Source organism: Molothrus ater, chromosome 4 (assembly GCF_012460135.2).
Source record: "Molothrus ater isolate BHLD 08-10-18 breed brown headed cowbird chromosome 4, BPBGC_Mater_1.1, whole genome shotgun sequence".
In the NCBI taxonomy this organism is placed as follows: Eukaryota; Metazoa; Chordata; class Aves; order Passeriformes; family Icteridae; genus Molothrus; species Molothrus ater.
The window spans coordinates 62,086,070-62,103,548 of NC_050481.2; the positions used below are offsets into that span (position 1 = coordinate 62,086,070).

The window sequence follows — 17,479 nt, forward strand, 5'->3', positions numbered from 1 at the left end:
GTCTGGCATGCCAGGGTCAGTCACGATTCATAAGTTTCCTCAGTACAAACATACAGAGGTTGTAACCATTTCATGGGGCTCACAAAGGAAAAGAAAAAGTGCTTGAAAGTCTTTGTGGTAAAGGAAGAAGGGAATGAGAGTTTCAGCAAGGAGAACCCACAGAACAAGCCAAAACTGGGAAAAACTGAGAGACTCAAAGAATAGTGGAAAGCACACCCTGGCTTGTTCAGAAATGGTGGAAGGAAGGCACCTTCCAGCAGTTTGCAGAAACTCAAGAAATCTTTCAAATCTTTCAGCATTGCAAGGTAAGTGTCAACTTGGAAAAAGGCACCCACACTGCAAGGACCAACTGGGCAGGTTTGTTTTCAGCACTTATTATATAATAACCTCTGTCATTCAGCAGATCTGAGTTTTCCCCTTTTCCCAGTTATTCTACATACAGTTTTTTCATTTTTTTCAGAGCAAAAAGTGTTTCTCATCAGCATCAACTGCAGGTAAACCTTGGTTATAAATCCTCTTAAATCACTATTAGCTTGAGAATTTTCCACAATGAATGTCATTGAGTTCTGTACTTTTAAAGCATACAGGCTACAAATGAGAAACAGCATAGCAACAAAAGAAGCACTGATATTTTGAAACAAACACTACTTTCTACATCTGCAGTGCTTTTGCATGTGTATGTAAGACAGCCTTTCTCTTACAAGGTTACTATTTTAAAAGACAAATGCTTCCAGCTACTTCAGAGAAACATGAATTTTTTTTTTGTTTTGCTCTTCCAGAACTCGTTCTAAAAGCCTGGTCATGCCAGGAGAATGTTTTGAGTTGGAATGAACCCCCACAGCTGTACTAGAATGATACTTCAGGTGACATAGACAACTTTAATTTCACTGTGACCTACAGTAGCTCTGAATGTGAGTTTCACTATATAGAAATCTGTAGATTGAATTCCAAAGTATTTACCTGTGTTTGGTACTCAAGGACAGGTATTTCTTCATCCTCAGTGGGTCCAAACTGACAGCGAGCTGCTGAGAAGCGAATGGCTATCGCCAAGGCAAGCTTTAAGTTGGTTGTGGAAAGTCCTGTGATCATAATTCTGCCACTGGACAAGGATCCCAGAGCTGCACTGAAACGTTCTTTAACCTCCTGAATGAATAGAAAGCACAGAATGAATGCTGAGGCTAACATTTCATTTTACCCCCCACAAAGATGCAACTTGGTAGCATGAGAAGAAGCAACTTTGTCAATTTTGTCTCTTGACTCATTCAGATGAGGCGTTCAGGTGAGACTCAGAATAGTGTCAAACTCTAAACTCTTTGGGACAAGTGGGGTCATGCAAAAAATACAAAGTTCAGTAGAGTCAGCAAGGTGAGTTGAGACATCTCTGAAAGGCAATTAAAAAACCAACATTCATACCTCATGTGAAATTGCCAACAGCCTTCTTAAGTTCAGGTATCCAGTACTTCCTGACATAAGAGGCCCGTTGCTCTGTCTCTCAACCTACTTATACCTTTGTATATTTAATGAAACAAGATCTTGTTTCATACCTTGATAGAACTTGAGTACTTCCCCTCTGCTGTGACATCTCCAGCTACATTCAGTATGTTTTCTTTTGGTATCCTGACATTATGGAACATGGCAAATCTGTTTAAAAAAATACACAAACAGTATAAAATCTATGTCTTCATAGTCTGAGGTGTTCATATTACAGAAAAAAAAGGTCACAAGAAAGAAGGGATTGCAGAATTATCTCAGGCATGTCAGTGAACTGAAAACAGAGCCCATCAGGCCAAGTAGGCAATTTTAGGGAAGTATGCCTGGGACAACAAAGACTTTCAGACTCAGAGCAGTACAATAAATTCAAGAAGAGAAATTATTTGTTATAACTCTTCTGATTTTTGGTTTTTTGTTTCAAAAAGATGATGTTTACAAAGCCAAAAGAACTACTTAATTGACTCTAGGAGACCATTTTAGCAGCTTTATAAGGAAAGAAGTAAAAAAGAATGGAAGGATAAGTAATGTATTCTGGTTGAGGGAAGAGACAAGTGAATTTACTTAATAGAGACCTTGTACACAGGCAGTTTGACAGGTACTTTCACTGACACCTCAGAAAGCTGAACTGCATTCTCAGGCTGCATGACTTAGGTTGGCTAGGTTGGAACCTCAGCAGTTAAAAGGCTTGGGAAGATGAACAACTTCCTTCTGCCACCTAGAACAGGACTGGGCCATTCTCATTCCAAATAATTCCCTGCCTCAAACAACTCTGCAGAACTGTATTCTTAACTGAGGTGTTGTTTATTCCAGTCTGGAGACTGCTTTGGAATAGAGACACTATATATTTTTATGAGTCTAAAATATAGACCTGTGAGGATCACTCATTGTACTGCAATAGAAATAAGGACATAGCTGAAATAGTGCCCTGAGAAGGAACTGAAAGGAAATTTTTCCTTTGTTTAAACTCAAATTAGGAATTCTATTCCCTGAAATGTGGATTCTTAGAAAAGGAAGAGCAGCATAACCCCTTCTAAATTGCAGCACTCTAGCAGCAATAAAGATGGAAGTTCTTAAGGTAAATAGAATGTCCTGAGTATTCATACAGTTCAGGAAGAAAGTGATTTAATTGTTTCACCCAAATGGGCAACACAATTTGGCACAACAGCAGCAGTATCAACCCCACTCATGAATATCTCACTATCTAATAGCACTTGAAAAGCTGTATTTGTAATCAAAGAAAATTCCTTTTTCCTGCCAATAAAGGCTGATCTATTTAATATGGCTCACGAGAGCTAGGTCTTTCACATTAATAAATTACATAAGGGCTGCATTGCTGCATGTGCTTTTAAATTATGAGTTGTTTCCAAGGAAACATATCTGAATACTGAATTTATTCAGCCTTAGAGATACACAGAATTTTCAGACTTAGACACGGAGAAAGGCATGCTATCCTAACCAAGAACCAGCTGCCTTAACAACTCCAACAAGTGCTTTGTTAAATGCCAATTTCAGTGAGACTACACTACTTAGTAATAGAAGCAAATTCAGATTTTCCAAAAGTCTGATTTCCATCTACGTTAATATTTTTTTCATATCACTGAAACTACAAAATATCTTTCTAGAAAGATCTTTTGGCTAAATTCACATTCTCTGCTCCCTATATCCCAAAAAGAATCACAACTAAAATTGTATAACAACCAATATTTTTAAGCAATAGCATGCACCTTAGAAAGAACTTGAGCTTTTAAATTATTATTACTCATTACCTTAATTACAGAAGTGTGTATGTGGCAAGGTTTAGGTTTCTAGTTTATACTCATTTTTCACAGTTGCTGTCCACCCACAGAATTCCAAGAAGGTGCTTCCTCCTAGGATCTTAAAATGCAAGCATAAGGTAGGAAGCTACAACTATGTTCAAACAGTGAAGCAGACACTAATTACTGAAGAATATTTTCCTGACAGGATGCCTGACAGTCACAGCACACCAGCAGCTCATCATTTTTTACAAGCCATTAAGTCAAATGAGAATTTTAAAAATCAGAGTGATGAAAGTAAGACAGCTCCATGGATGTTTATAAGGATCCCTCCCAAGAAGGAAGGATGCATGGAAGGAAGCAATGAAACGTTATTTTAAAGAGCTATTGAATGGGTGATAAAAACTGCAATTATAAGCCACACTAAAGGAAGAGTTGACCTAACTCTAAGAGATGGTACAATTTTTGGGGCACATATTAGACCATATTTTAAAGGGCTTCAGTTCTTAGGCTTTCTCTCTGCAAATACCTATCTGGAACATGCTTAGCCTCCTATGTGATGAATGGTTAAGATTTCATGGCAGCATTCACAGAATCATTAGGCTGGAAAACACCTCCAACATCAGAGTCCAACCATTACCCCAGCAGCACCATGCTCACCACTAAACCACATCCCCAAGTGTGACATCCACACATCTTCTGAACACTTCCAGGGATGATGATTCCACCCCTTTTCCCTGGGCAGCCTGTCTCAATGTCTTAACACTAATTCAGTGAAGAAATTTTGCCCAGTATCTAACCTAAACCTCTCCTGGTACCACTTGAGGACACTTCCTTTGGTTCTGTCATTTGTTACCTGGGAGACAATGACAATTAATAAAATGGCAAATTATCTTCTGTTATGTGTTGTGTTTTACACTGTAGTGATTAGTTCAACTCACTGAGCTAAGTTGTGCAGTTGTAGAAATTTTTTCTATTGACCTGTGCTTGAGACTCAAGTGTTCATAAAAAGCAAATTGAAAGCTTTTTATATACTACTACTTTATAAACCTATATACCAATTGCCTACTTTCAGGAATTCCAAGCCTACTCATAACAAACGTGATAGATGTGTGCTAAACAAAACAGCTCCCAAAATGACCTAAACAATTTTATCCACTTTCACTTGCTGTAATACAATCCCAAACAGTTAAATCTAAGGGAAGTCTTCTGTTGGAAAGAGTGAAAAACCTTCAAGAAAGTTTTATTATAATCTGTCTGACACACATATAAGGAAGCTAATTCTGTACCACATAAAAGATGACCTAAAATTATTATGATTGAAAAGTACAAGCACACCCTTCTTTAATAACTTCACTCACAGCTAGTGAACCAGAATATTGAATTTCCTCTCATTATATGGTAGCCTATTTTCTTAAAATCAAAATGAATTCAAGTAATGGGTTTTTAAAGTTTAGATTTTTTCCCTTGATATTCTCCATTACAGAAATATTATATAAAGATATGTGGACATGCATATCAGATGGCAAAGACTTTAAGAAGCAAAGCAGAGGAGCAGAACTAACAATTAAAAATTCAACAGAAAATTTCCATGTGTAAAGGAATAAGATATTTTGCCTATAAATGCAAGTGTTGAAAATAAAGGCAGAACCTCACAGGACTGGTGGGTTAAGTGACCTTGTGAGATTGCTGCCAACTGCTGTTATGCTCCTTCCCCAAGAACTTTGCTATTGGGAATTGTTAGACATACTGGCCAATTGGAACTTGATATTGGAACATATTAAAAATAAATAGTGAGATTTAATGAAGTCAATGATCACATTTTTAATGGTTATTAGCCTAGAAAGCATGGACTTGGCCCACATCTGTCAACGCATTTAGGGGAAAAATCTCCTAAAAGAATTGAAGAAATATCTTACAATAATGGAACTGTATACACAGTCATGGGGATATCATGTACCAGCAAGCTTGGAAAATGTCTAAATTTCACACAGTGATGACAAGACCAGAGGTTTAAGAGCTGCCCTACTTGGGGCCTCTTCAGCACAGCAGATAGCGTGACTGAGATTAGGGCCTCTCAGCAAGACAGACAGACAGCTGTCACTTTCAATAGATATCACAGGCCTCTACAGCAATGTGCAATTTTGCATCCTGTAGACACATTTTTTACCACAGATAAAAAAAACCTGTGTCACATAGATTTCTACCAAGAGCAGCTGAGCAGAGGAAAGTGCCATTCCAATAGCAGCATTCTTGTTTGGGTGCCTTGGCCAGTAGTTTAGGGAACATTTCAAACTAAGTTAATCTCACTGACTTTAAATCACGCAATAGTAATTCATCTGGTGTGCAGCAATGCTGATAAAAGAGGAGCAGCTGGAAAAGCTACAAGCTCCTTTTGCCAGTACTAAAGTAATAAACTGTTACCTATAGTACAAATAGCTCAAACACGCTTTGGTGAACTTCAGACTCACTAAAATCCTTTTCTGCCAGCTTTTGTTACTGACTACCTTAGAGATGGTGCAATCATCTCTACTGCCAGACTTCCAGCCAGAAACAGAAACCAGGTGAATTGTATTGGAAGGCTGTGAGTCAATTAATATCAGGGCTGTTTATGGGATACATTAAACCTTGGGAAGAATAACATTTCAGAGGTTTGATGAAAAACTTGCAGAAGGAAAGAAAACTGCCACATATTCTAGACTGATGCTCACAGAAAGGTTAGAGCTGAGAAGAGTTACTCTTACAGTGAAATTGTGTGGCAGTATTTTAGTTTTATTTTCTACAATCAAGGCTGTAATGTAAGAATGCAGCCCTGTACAGTAATGCTCAATAACAATGATAAAACAACATAGTATATAGCCCCCCTAATCCTAACCTAATGGACATCACAGGCACACAAAGACTCACTCACACTAAAGTTCTTACAGTCCAAGTGCTCGTGTTGTGAGGAGCAATGGATGAGCAGACTCCTGCAGCTGTCAAGAGCTGAGAGAGCCCTGCTAAGGAACAAAAATGGCCGGTTGAAGTTCACTGCAGATGTGAGGCTGTATTTCTGTGCATCAAAGAACAAATGTGTGACAGATTAGTCTACCTTTCCCCATTTTCACCCACATCAAGTGCCTTTCAGTGTGAAGTAGCTATTGCTGTAGAATCTTGAGGCACATGAACATGACAAAAATGAGGGAATAAGGCAGCACTCTGCAGCAATGTGACCACAGCCTAGTAACACTGTATGTACCCACATAGTGTCCAACCCTGACTGCAGAAACTACATGAGGGGGGCAAAGCAGGGAAATGTCAATGATTCTGCTGCAAAAAGCACAGCTTTAACTTAAACTGTAAACATGCAAGACATGTTTGCAAAATACCTAGTTTTAACTGTGGAAGTGGCACTTTTCACAAGAACTAAAGTGTTCATGGTGTATTCAGATAATGTAAATACAAGCACAAGCATTTTAACATTCTTTTTTCATCTCTAGCCACTTCATTGCTATCGCTATCACAACTGTTTGATACTTAGGTCCGAGGCTGTAAGTCAATAAAAAATATTAAACAAGCTCAAGCTTGTTTATTTGGGAAGAATGACTCATTTTTAGACTTAATTTCTTATATCTCTGTTCTTTTTCCTGTACTGAAACAGACACTCCTAAGGCCTTGCAGTGAACCAGACCTGGCAAATTATCTGACTGAAGACTACAAAAATTGGTAGGGTTTTTTTCCATGAGCTTTCATGCAGTTCCAGTTCCCCTACAGCTACATAAATGTTCATCACAGCAGAAAGAAAAAGGCAGTGTGGAAGAAGAAGCAAATAACCAAAGAAGCTGATTATGGATATTATCTCCACTGAACTACTGTTTCAGATTGAAAGATGAAGTTCCAAAGACTATTTAGGCTTCAATCATGTATTATAGCTCCTATCTTCCTGGTGAAATAACTGCAACAGTTGCAAAATCTAAATGGGCATTAAGAGGATAAATAGTAGAAGACAAAAAGGACTGATTGTTCTGTCCTTAAACTAGCAATAGCAGCATCATAATGTATTATTGGCAGTGATGCTGAAGTACTAATGAAGAAACAAAGTATGAATTAACCATTTTAATGCAATTTGTAAAGGTTTGGAAGTCATGTGAATATATCCCATCTTTGTCAATATATAAGGAATTATAGGGAGGGCTTTCTGAGCCATCTCTTTCCAGAAGGATCCTTTTACGCAATTCATTGCTTTTCTATCAAATAAATCCCCTTTACTCATTTCTTCTTGGGCGTTGTTTTGTATTCAGTATCCAGAACACTGAATCTGGCCTCATTGATTGCTAGAGAACATGCTGAACATCTTAGTGTGTTGTATGTGTGCAAAGATTTGCTACATTTTAATTGTACATGAAAGGCTGTTAAACAGCTAATAAACCCCACCAGTTTTCCCAAGCCCACAATTATCATCAGATCCAGCTAACAATTCTTCCTCTAGAAAGACCCTTTCCTCCCCTACAAAGGCTTAAGGTAAAATGACAATTTCGTTTCTCTAGTTCTTCCCTTACAAAGGGTTTTATCTGCTTAACAAACTGCTACATGTTATCAGTGGACACAGCTGAATGGAGCTCAGAACATGTTTTACAAAGAGAGGCATGGTAAGCACTCCTTCAGAAATACAATTATAGCTGATTTTCACTCTTCCCCATGCAGATACAGTTGGGCATCGTTTCCATCTCTGCAAAGGGGAAAGCAGAAATTTGCTGCTTCTTACAACTGGACATGAAAATGGTTCACCACCAATTCAGTGTCAATCATTTACTGATGTGCACTGCGGTAATGGGCAATCTGGGCAATGTTTCAGTAGCTAAGGTACATCCTCCGCCACCCTGCCCCCCAAAAAAAACCCCCCACCAACAAAAAAAACCCCACACCAAAGGAAGGAAACAGAAATGCACATCAACACATAGCCCAGCTCTTGTTTTATGTGTGTGCCACCCCTCCACTCCTTATACCTGCCACGCACTTTACTGAAAAGCCCCTGAAATCCCAAATACTCAGGGATCTTTTCAGTAGTTTTTTTTTCCCCTCAGCTACTACCATTTTGGGTCCTCAGTGAGCAGCATATTTCAAAGACTGCCAGAGCACTAGCAACAGGTGGACATTTTAATATTATAAAACAAAGACTGAAGCATTTGCATCCCCTGGTGGCAGTCTGATTTAACTTTGGTAACAAAACACAAACCCAGTTTAAACTCTCCATAAGAAAAAATAGAGTTCTATTTTTACCCCTTTATGTATCGATTACACAAATTATTGTAAATTTCCTAGAGAAAGAAAAATATTTTAAAATTTTTTACAGTGATTTTGTCTTTTTTTTGTTGTCAGGGCAGCTAAAGTTACAAAGACCTGCAAACACCATGTGATTTTTGGACATTCACATTATGAAACTATGAGAATTACTTGGAAAGATAATTTTAGAAATGGATTCACACTGCAAAAATTCCCACATTATTTCTGATATTCTTTCTCTTACTAAAAAAAATTATACTCTGCATCAGCAGGAAACCAGCTTTCAGCCAAACAACCCAAGAGAATAATTGTTTTTCAAAGCCAGAATGGACAACTACAATCAACTACTCTGTTTTCTTACATAGCATAAATCAATTGCATTTTCTAAGGAGGCTCTGGAATTTCTTCCCCATGACCTTCATTAGTGTTCAGGAACTTAACTCTCTGTATCCATATTGAAAATTATTGGAGTAAATTTCTTGAAGCACAGGAACAAAAGCAAACATCTGTCAGAGATGTCAGACTCTGATCCCCACTGTGACCACATATCCTGAGTGTAACTACATGGAAATAGACCTGATTTACTAAGTGCTCATGGTAGCTGGACCAGACTTCACAGACACATTCAAAATAACCAGGCAGTGCATTGTAGTGGAGACTAACACAAGCCCAGGCTTTCTCTGAGACAAATGAGGATGTAAGATTGCTAAACAGCCAAGGAGAACACCTTGACAAGGTGTATGTGGTGAATTATCTCCCTGTGGATCCTGGCATTTTGCAGATCATGCAACCAAGAGTCCATTTTCTAGAATGGCATGGCTTGTTGTCTCTGCACACAAATGCAGAACTTCCTCTCCAGTCCCCATCCAGACCTTCAGGTACCTCTGAGAGCTGACATCTCCAAGCCCTGACACTTCTGACATCTCAGTGTGAACAGGAAAGTTGCAGAACAAAACTTGGTTCCCTGGTTCTTGACAACAATGTTGGCCTGCCTGCAGTCTTAGACCTCTCCAAAAAACAAAGCAGCTAAAGTAGTTTAGGAACACAGGGCCCTGGAGTTTTTAGCTAAATGAGGGGTATCTATGGGTAAGCTTGGGCTCCCTCATACTTCTTTCTTAATCTACAAGTGCTGTCTTAAGGTTTCTAATGCGGGGACTATCTTAATGCATATTTAAGAGATCTATATCCATGATTGGGGTTCTTTGGGCACTACTGTTTGAACTAATAATTTTCTTAAAACAACATATACAAGTAAACAGGAATGCCCTATGACTGCTTTAAATGACATATGATGTCAACTAAGATAAGGGGCTTCATCTGACATTAAGATAGGAAGTCACTGTTATCTCACTTAAGGAGTATTTTATGGATTATAATTTCAAATTATTCAGTTGTTACCTGTATTTGAATAAATACTCTATTTTATTCTGGTAGATAATGGAGAAAAGGATTTAAAATTATGTACATTTAAAGTCACATAACAAGCATACTCTTCATTCCCGTGTTGCACATAAATCCATATTGCAATATAAGAATGAACAGCAGAATTTAAATACTTCTGTAGAAATATGAGGTTGAATAACATTTAGATTACTCAGGCCCATGCTGCTGTGCCATCTGGTGGCTACTAGTCTGTAATGCAGAAGCAGAAAAAAACCACCCACCACACCTTAAACAGCCCTCTTTTCCAAGTCTTTCTTACAGTTTTCCTCTACAAATTAATTTTGGGTTGTTTCAGGTTTTTAAAATTTATTTCTTCCGTGTCTTCAGGAAACAGAGAATCAATGATAATGAGCCAAATAACCATAAAATTCCTACAACATTCTGGAAAGACAGTCACTGCCATAATATTTGAAACCAGGATACTTTCAGATGTCTATACTGTGTTTACTGCAATGATCTGTTTTGAAGGACAATACATAAATCTGTAACAAACTGAATCAACAGAAAGAAATAAATTTGAGGCATAAGGAAGTGAAACCTTTCTTTACCATTTAAAGTTTATGTCTTTATACAAAGCTATGTAACTAATCTAACAGTTTAAATAACTTTTACATAATGACTGTTTTAATGCAGAAATATACCTTTGTTTTCTCACTGTATCTCCTCCCCATCAAACACCTTTTGGGTGTTATTAAAGTAGACACAGAAAGGCCCTTGGAGTCCATGACTAAGAAATGGAGCCAGGTATGTTTTTATTTCAACTGTACACACACAATACAGAAGAAAATAACTAGCATTCGCTTTGTTGGCTGCAGTCTAGAAATCCCATGGTTTAAACAAGAGACATAGTTTCTCTCTTTGGTCTCATTTATCTTAATCTTTACTGAAAATAAACCTTGTCTGGGGACCACCATTAGCCTTCTTGTGGGCTGGAAATCAACAGAAAAAATAATTAAAGTCTTACATCCAGATGTGTGCAGAAGCTGATAAAGCTCTTTACTCAGAACTTACTAGATTTTTTTCCATTATTATTGTTGAAGAGTCTGTAACTGCAAGACTACCTGGGGATATTCACAGAATACCAGGAGCACTTCACATTTTAAAGAGTGAGAAAGGCTGAAAGGCTGTTAATATTCAGATAGAAAATACTGAAAATCAAGATCTTTCAATCTGGATTTTTTTTTTAGAAATATCAACAATTTTAAACTACTAGTGAACATTTCAGGAGTAAGGACAGAACAGATACAGGGGATCTTTGCACCACTGCAGTATGACATAACCTAGAATGTTTTCTCTTTCAGATGTATTGACTTACCCATTATCCAATCCATTCAACCCAATTTTCTTTCCTACATCTCCTACCATCACACCTGGCATTGGTAGGAGAGTTTTTGTGTCTCGAATCTGTACAGAAGTGAAACAAAACATTTCAGTAACAGAGCAATGAAAGCTATTGACTGAATTTTTCCAAGGTTGAAAATATTCCCAACTTGTACCCTGATATTAATGATAAAGAGACCTCTCTGTTTCTTTCAAGCACATAATCCTGCATATAACTTGACTTATGCATCCTCTCATTCAGGACACAGATACTTTAATGAAAATTAATTTGGAATATGACATTAATTACATCACTGTTTTAAATATCACTTGACAATGATGACTGCTCTCATCAGACTAGCACTGAAACCTCCTTCAGGTGTACACAGACAAAGCAGAAACCATTGGAATTTTTATGTAGCAATCAGCTTTGAAATATTACAATTCTGTAATAAACTTTGTTCAGTCTGCAGCTAGCCTAGTACATTTTACTATGTACAAGTTTTGTACTACACCAACATATTTTCTACGTATTTTCTGATGCCTTTAATTTTATAAAATTATTTCTGTGGTAGAAGTTTGCAGATTTCATGCAGATCAGCATGAAGCACTGGCAGACATAAATCATCTTAAGTTCTGTGCAAGACTTTCAGGACTTCATATGACACAGATGAGTTCTATCTATACAAGTACCAATATCATCTGGAGACTTTTCAGCTCTTCTATATTTTCTGAAGGTTTTGCAGAAAACTGAGAGTATAAAACCAGCTCTACAACCTTCATAAAATCAGTGAACATTTAAAAAAACGTATCCTGGTTACAATTCCAATAAAATGTAAAGGTATTAAATAAAGAATCTGCTGGTCAGGTATAAATAACATCATAAAAAAGTCTTGAATTTGAACCCACTCTTCCCCAAAAGAATAAAATTATTAACAATATTTCTACCCTACCTGTACAATAAAGGGATGTAATCCTTGGCACTGTCCATCAGGCATATAGAGCTGGGCGTACAAAAGTGCATGAGTGGCATGCTTCCCCAAATTACCAACCCAGAACTTTGCAGCTTCAAAGTCAGGTGTATTGATGACAAATTCCTGTAACCAGGAAATAAAAAGAAAGTTATTTAAATAATTAAAATCAGGTGGGTTTTTTTCCACCACCCTGGCAATGTTCTGAAAACATTCATTAACTGCCAGGATTTATTCTATACTGCACTCCAGCACCTGAAATCTCTCTTATCGTGTTCAACTTTAGAGAGAACATATGTAGCAAGGAAAAAAAATTAGAGTTCAAAAAGCTCATTATCTCATTGTAAAGACTGAAACTCAGCTTTTTTAATTGCTCATTTAAGCAGTTAAAAAAAAAAAGAAATGCAGGTTAATGGACTGGGAAGCATTTCCTAGATTTTAGGTTAAACTGAGCTGTGAGTTCAAGTAAAGAACTGAGAGAGTTGTTTCAGCTGTGAGAGCTGAAGCCTGTGCAGGGACCAACTCCTTCTCACACAGTTTAGTATGGAAAGGAAGCCTGGCTGACAGTGTGCATCAAGGACTAACCTGAGTGCTGGGATCAAATGTGGCTGTAGTCCGTAAGCCTTTGGTGTTAGATCCGTGGCTGAGTTCAGTCAGAGCAAAACATCCAAAAATCTGAATTAGGAGACAGAGGGCACAGTTCAAGACCACTTTATTACATTAATTGAAACAGCAAGACTTTCAAATGATTTCAAATTCAGCTATTGGAGAGTAACTTGGCAAAAAAAAAAAAAACAAAACAAAACAAAGAAGGAAGTGATAATGAGCAACAAAAGAAGCACAAGGCTCAGTTAAAGTGCAATCAAAATATTGATCTTGCAAAATCAGAGGGTCTGGCCAGACAGTGAATGCTGCCTACATGGCCTGGACTGGAGAAAATGTTTAGGATTGGCACCTTCTGTATCAGACAGGCTGCATTTATTCTGCAGAGTGCTTGGTCCCAAGTTCCCACTGAACTCCATGTGGTGTTTCTTTGGCATTAAGACATTATTATTTTCCATTTTATAATATTAGAATGGAATTTTCATGGCAACATGTCAAGGTTAAGAGTATCCTAGCAGGAGAGTTTTAAATGACTCTGGACAGAGCCTGAATTGGTGTAATGTCATCTATACTGCCTTTAGGGAAAAGTTCCCAAATTTTGTCTGCATGTTAACTTGGATAGTCCAAAACATATCCAGGAAGTGGTTTATGAGCTAGTAGTGAGGACAGTCAGAGCTCAATGCTTGAATCTGCTCCATGGCCTTTTCTTTTGCTATTTAGAGGTACCTAGGTACCCAAAGAGATCAGAAATAACACTAAAACTGCAAATAGTGCAAACACAGTTCTAATAGTGTCCATTTCTCACAAATTATTAGAAAAAAATTACCTCTGTAGTATAAGCTTGTTTCAAAACATATGCAAGTCTCTTAGAAGCACTCATAATTGAACCTGCAAATGACTGTAAAAACAGAATAATGGATTAAATCAGTGCCCTGTGATGAAAAGCACAAGTTGCACATGACTTTTAATAGTGATGTCCAGTAAAGAGACCAGGGAAAGTGAGCTGCACAGTAAACTATAATTAGATTATAGCTGGGGAAGGTAAGTCAGGATTTGATCTTGTCAAGGCCCCTTTACAGATGACTGAACTTGTCCCAGCTCTAACTTGTTCAAGCCTTCATAGCAATTGCTTAGAAATATTTTCCACTTGTCCTTAGTGATATTCCCTTGAGCAAAGGAAAACTAAAGACTATTTTAGTTCATTTTACTGCAAACAGATTGGGAACTGAAAAGTAGCTGCTTCAGGATCAAACAAGAATGCTGATTTGAAAGGTGGCTTCAGTTTTCCCATGTGGATATTCACATAACAAAACTCTAATTCCTAGATGGTCTCCAGCTGTGCGAATAGTAATAATTAATTAATTTATTAAACTGATAACATTTGACCAGCTATGTGGAGCATTCTTTATGAGAGACCAATCTGGGAAACAACTGATTAACAGAATTCAGCCAGTGAGAAATTTTAAACTGCTTTTCATTCCTTCTGGATTCTGCCCTTCATTAAGACACTGGAGCTCAAGCAGGTAAGTTTCTGATACATGCAAATCTTTAGCAAACACACAGCCACCAACAACCAAGTTCTTGGGCTACCCTAGAGAGGAAGCAGAGCGGTAAACAAAAGAAGGCATCAAAAATTTTTTTCTGTATCTGTCTATACTGTTTCACCTTTACTTTCCAGGTGGGATTCTAGTGGAGACAGGGGTTTAACAACAAAGATTACCCACAGCTCTCTGACTGCTCTAACCAGCTAAAACTTAATCCATTCTTGAAAAGAAAGGATGAGGAAAAGATCAAGTTTTAATAAGATAGGCATAAAGCAACAGAATTATGATATTAGTACTTAAATTCAAACATACACTACTATAGCCATTGAACTGTACTTACACCAGAATGTAAGAAAAACTTGAGACACAGAGACCAATCATACATTCCTATAAAGATCACCATATGAAAGAGCCTTAATGGGTCCTCCATCATCTCTTGCTGAGTGAGGAACTCGTACTCAAAGAGCCTTTTGCAGCGCAGGAAGGTCAGCTCCTGGTACTTCTCACGGCACAAATCTTCTCCAGGATGATGTGCAAAGAGAGGATCATTTTCCAGAGCAGAGAAGATTCTGTTCTTGGAGAGGAAAAAACTGACATGAGAATACTGACCTAAAATCATTACCAAAACCTGTTAACGTCCTTCAAAGTAGCACTGGGTCTCAAACTACAATTGCTTGCTGGAAGGTACAAACTTAAAAAGCAAAAATTCCAGAGAATTAGGAAATATATTTAAATTATCTGTCATATATACAGCTCATGCAGCTAAATTTTATGACATCTCCTTCACCATGAAGTGATTCACTCTGAACCTACAAGAACAGTATGGTAAAACTTACTTGCTTTGTGTAGCAGCTTCACTATCTCAATACATGAAGCTGCTGGCAGAATCTAAGGGGCAAAAGTCCTTCAGTCTGAGGATAAAGGTAAAACTCCAGGGCTTACATTCAGTTAGAAATATGCCATGATGGTAAAACCATTAGGCTACCACAACTGCTCTGTTCCCAGATGAAAGTAAAAAAAGGCTCCATTTAATGGAACCATCATATGCAGCCCTCCAATGTGGGGTTGTGCATCTTTTAATGTTGTAATTTGGATCCTTTTTGTATTAGGTAATATATTATGGCACTTTTTTTATCCCAGACCTGTGTCTTCAAGATATCCACACCTTCTTAATTGTCTTTCACATAAGAAGGAAGAAGTTCAGACTTCCTGTGCTTTCCTTTGAAAGGCAGTCATTCCCTTTCTCTGTGTAAGCATCTCCACATGCCCACACAGCTTTGAAACTCCAGACACAGAACACTTGAGGTTTTATCTCTGCTGTAACACACACCAGCCAGATGCAAAACCAGGCCTTTTGGATTTCTCTGATCTACCTGCTAGGATTTTATAATTATGGTGAAGATTCAAGATTACTTAAATCTATGTAAAACTACACCACCTTCAGAAAGCTAGCTCTTTCTCTTTCTGTATCTCCAAGTCATGCATTTCCACACCATCTCTGGTGCTGCAGGTAATCTCTTTTCTTGGTAGGATTAGCTTTCAGCAAGGTTCACATGCTAATCTCCAATTGCAATGCCACATAAACATTAATGCAAGCACATAACATTGGAAATTAGGTCAAAGTAAGACAGAAATACTGTTTGATGGTGGCTTGAACTTAGCTCTGCATAAGTGCCTTACAAAATCATGTGATCTATGATTTAAAGCAAACAGTAAAGAAATATGGTAGAATATAGTTATTTCTCAGTTTGAAATGAACACTCAAGTTCTGGAATGTTGCACCTGCTGATCTCCCTGTACTGATGTTCAGTAATTAAATGAGTCTTATGACACAGAAGAATAGATTGCTTAAAAATTCAGCTCTGTTTTGAAAATTAGCTGTGCAAATCAAATTCCTTCATGCTCCATATTTACAGAGCATTATTAACTATACTCCCTTTAAAAAAAACATACTTAGTTCTACTGGTACCTGCACAATTAAAACATGCCTACAATTCTTGCCAAGTTTACCTTCAGTTGGATGATATCTTCACCATCTATGAAAAGTGCCATCTCCTTCCAGTTGAAGGAAGCTTTCTTACGATATCTGGAAAGGGGGCCTTGAGGGAAATCTGCCAGCAAATTATCCCATGAGTTTTGGTTGCCAGTCTTTTCTTTCTGATTCATTGTTAGCTAAACTGCAGCAAAAACGAAAAGATGAAACACAAACTGAAGCACCACAGATATCGGATTGTTAGCTATAAAAAGAAATTAAAAGAGGTGTTAATTGAATCCATAGACTTGTTCAAATGCATGAGTACAGCACTGCAGAGGCAACTAAAATCTTGCCCTTCCCTTTTTCTAATTCAACTGGCTTGATACAAAGAAAAAATGCCTTTTACCCAATGTAAACGAATTAAATCATATCTGTTATTAAAATATGAGCTAAATATGAAACAGGGACACCACTGGTTATCACCATATTGTGTATTAAGAAAGGGGGTGATAAAAGGTGAAAAAATACCATGTCTTAAACAACAAATGGAGTAAGGCCCCATGAAGTCTGCTGGCAACTTTGTGTGCATCTATGGGTCAGGCAAGAGCACTACAAAACTGCACAGAACCTGCAGGATTTCCCTGTCAGGAGGTACAACTGCACCGGTTCGGGAGAGAGAGAAGAATCGTGACTTTCATGGACCAAAGAAATAGAGGCTGATCCTCTGCAGCTTCCAGAAGCTGGTGTTGGAGAGCCCTCTGCTGCTCACGGCACTCCCAGCGATCCCTGGCACCTCACAGAGGCAGAGATCTCTGCTGCGCCTGGAGGGAGCAGAAACCATCGGACAGGGCAGCAGAAGGACTGGCTGAAAGAAGCAACTCAAAGGTATAGGCAGGACATCCTGGCCCAGGGCTGGCCAAGGGCTCACTAGAGACTTTAAACATTATGAAGTACAGAAACTACTTCAGCAGTCTGCTTTTTCAACCCCTTTCCTCACTCCATCTTCTTGATATATCTCCTTGATACCTCTCTTTTCTTTCAACCTTATTCTTTTATGGAGGTCATGCTCTAGTTCTGAACAGTACAAACACAGTAGAAGGGAACAGCAGGACAGTA

General features: G+C 38.0%; 1 protein-coding gene across 3 annotated transcripts in view; it reads right to left on the reverse strand.

The window, feature by feature from the left end:
- Positions 1–17,479, reverse strand: part of ACOX3 (acyl-CoA oxidase 3, pristanoyl) — a 31,888-nt gene that overhangs the window by 13,029 nt on the left and 1,380 nt on the right. For 2 of the 3 annotated variants that reach the window (XM_036382122.2, XM_036382121.1), the window contains exons 2-9: positions 16,399–16,565; positions 14,729–14,962; positions 13,671–13,742; positions 12,827–12,916; positions 12,224–12,367; positions 11,266–11,354; positions 1,545–1,641; positions 961–1,143 (exon numbers count right to left, since the gene is read on the reverse strand). In XM_036382122.2, coding sequence (XP_036238015.1) covers positions 961–1,143; positions 1,545–1,641; positions 11,266–11,354; positions 12,224–12,367; positions 12,827–12,916; positions 13,671–13,742; positions 14,729–14,962; positions 16,399–16,554 — 1,065 coding nt within the window. In that variant the 5' untranslated portion in view covers positions 16,555–16,565. Of the gene's footprint in view, positions 1–960; positions 1,144–1,544; positions 1,642–11,265; positions 11,355–12,223; positions 12,368–12,826; positions 12,917–13,670; positions 13,743–14,728; positions 14,963–16,398; positions 16,566–17,479 lie in introns of those variants that run through there. The other variant, XM_036382123.2, reaches the window with a different exon arrangement.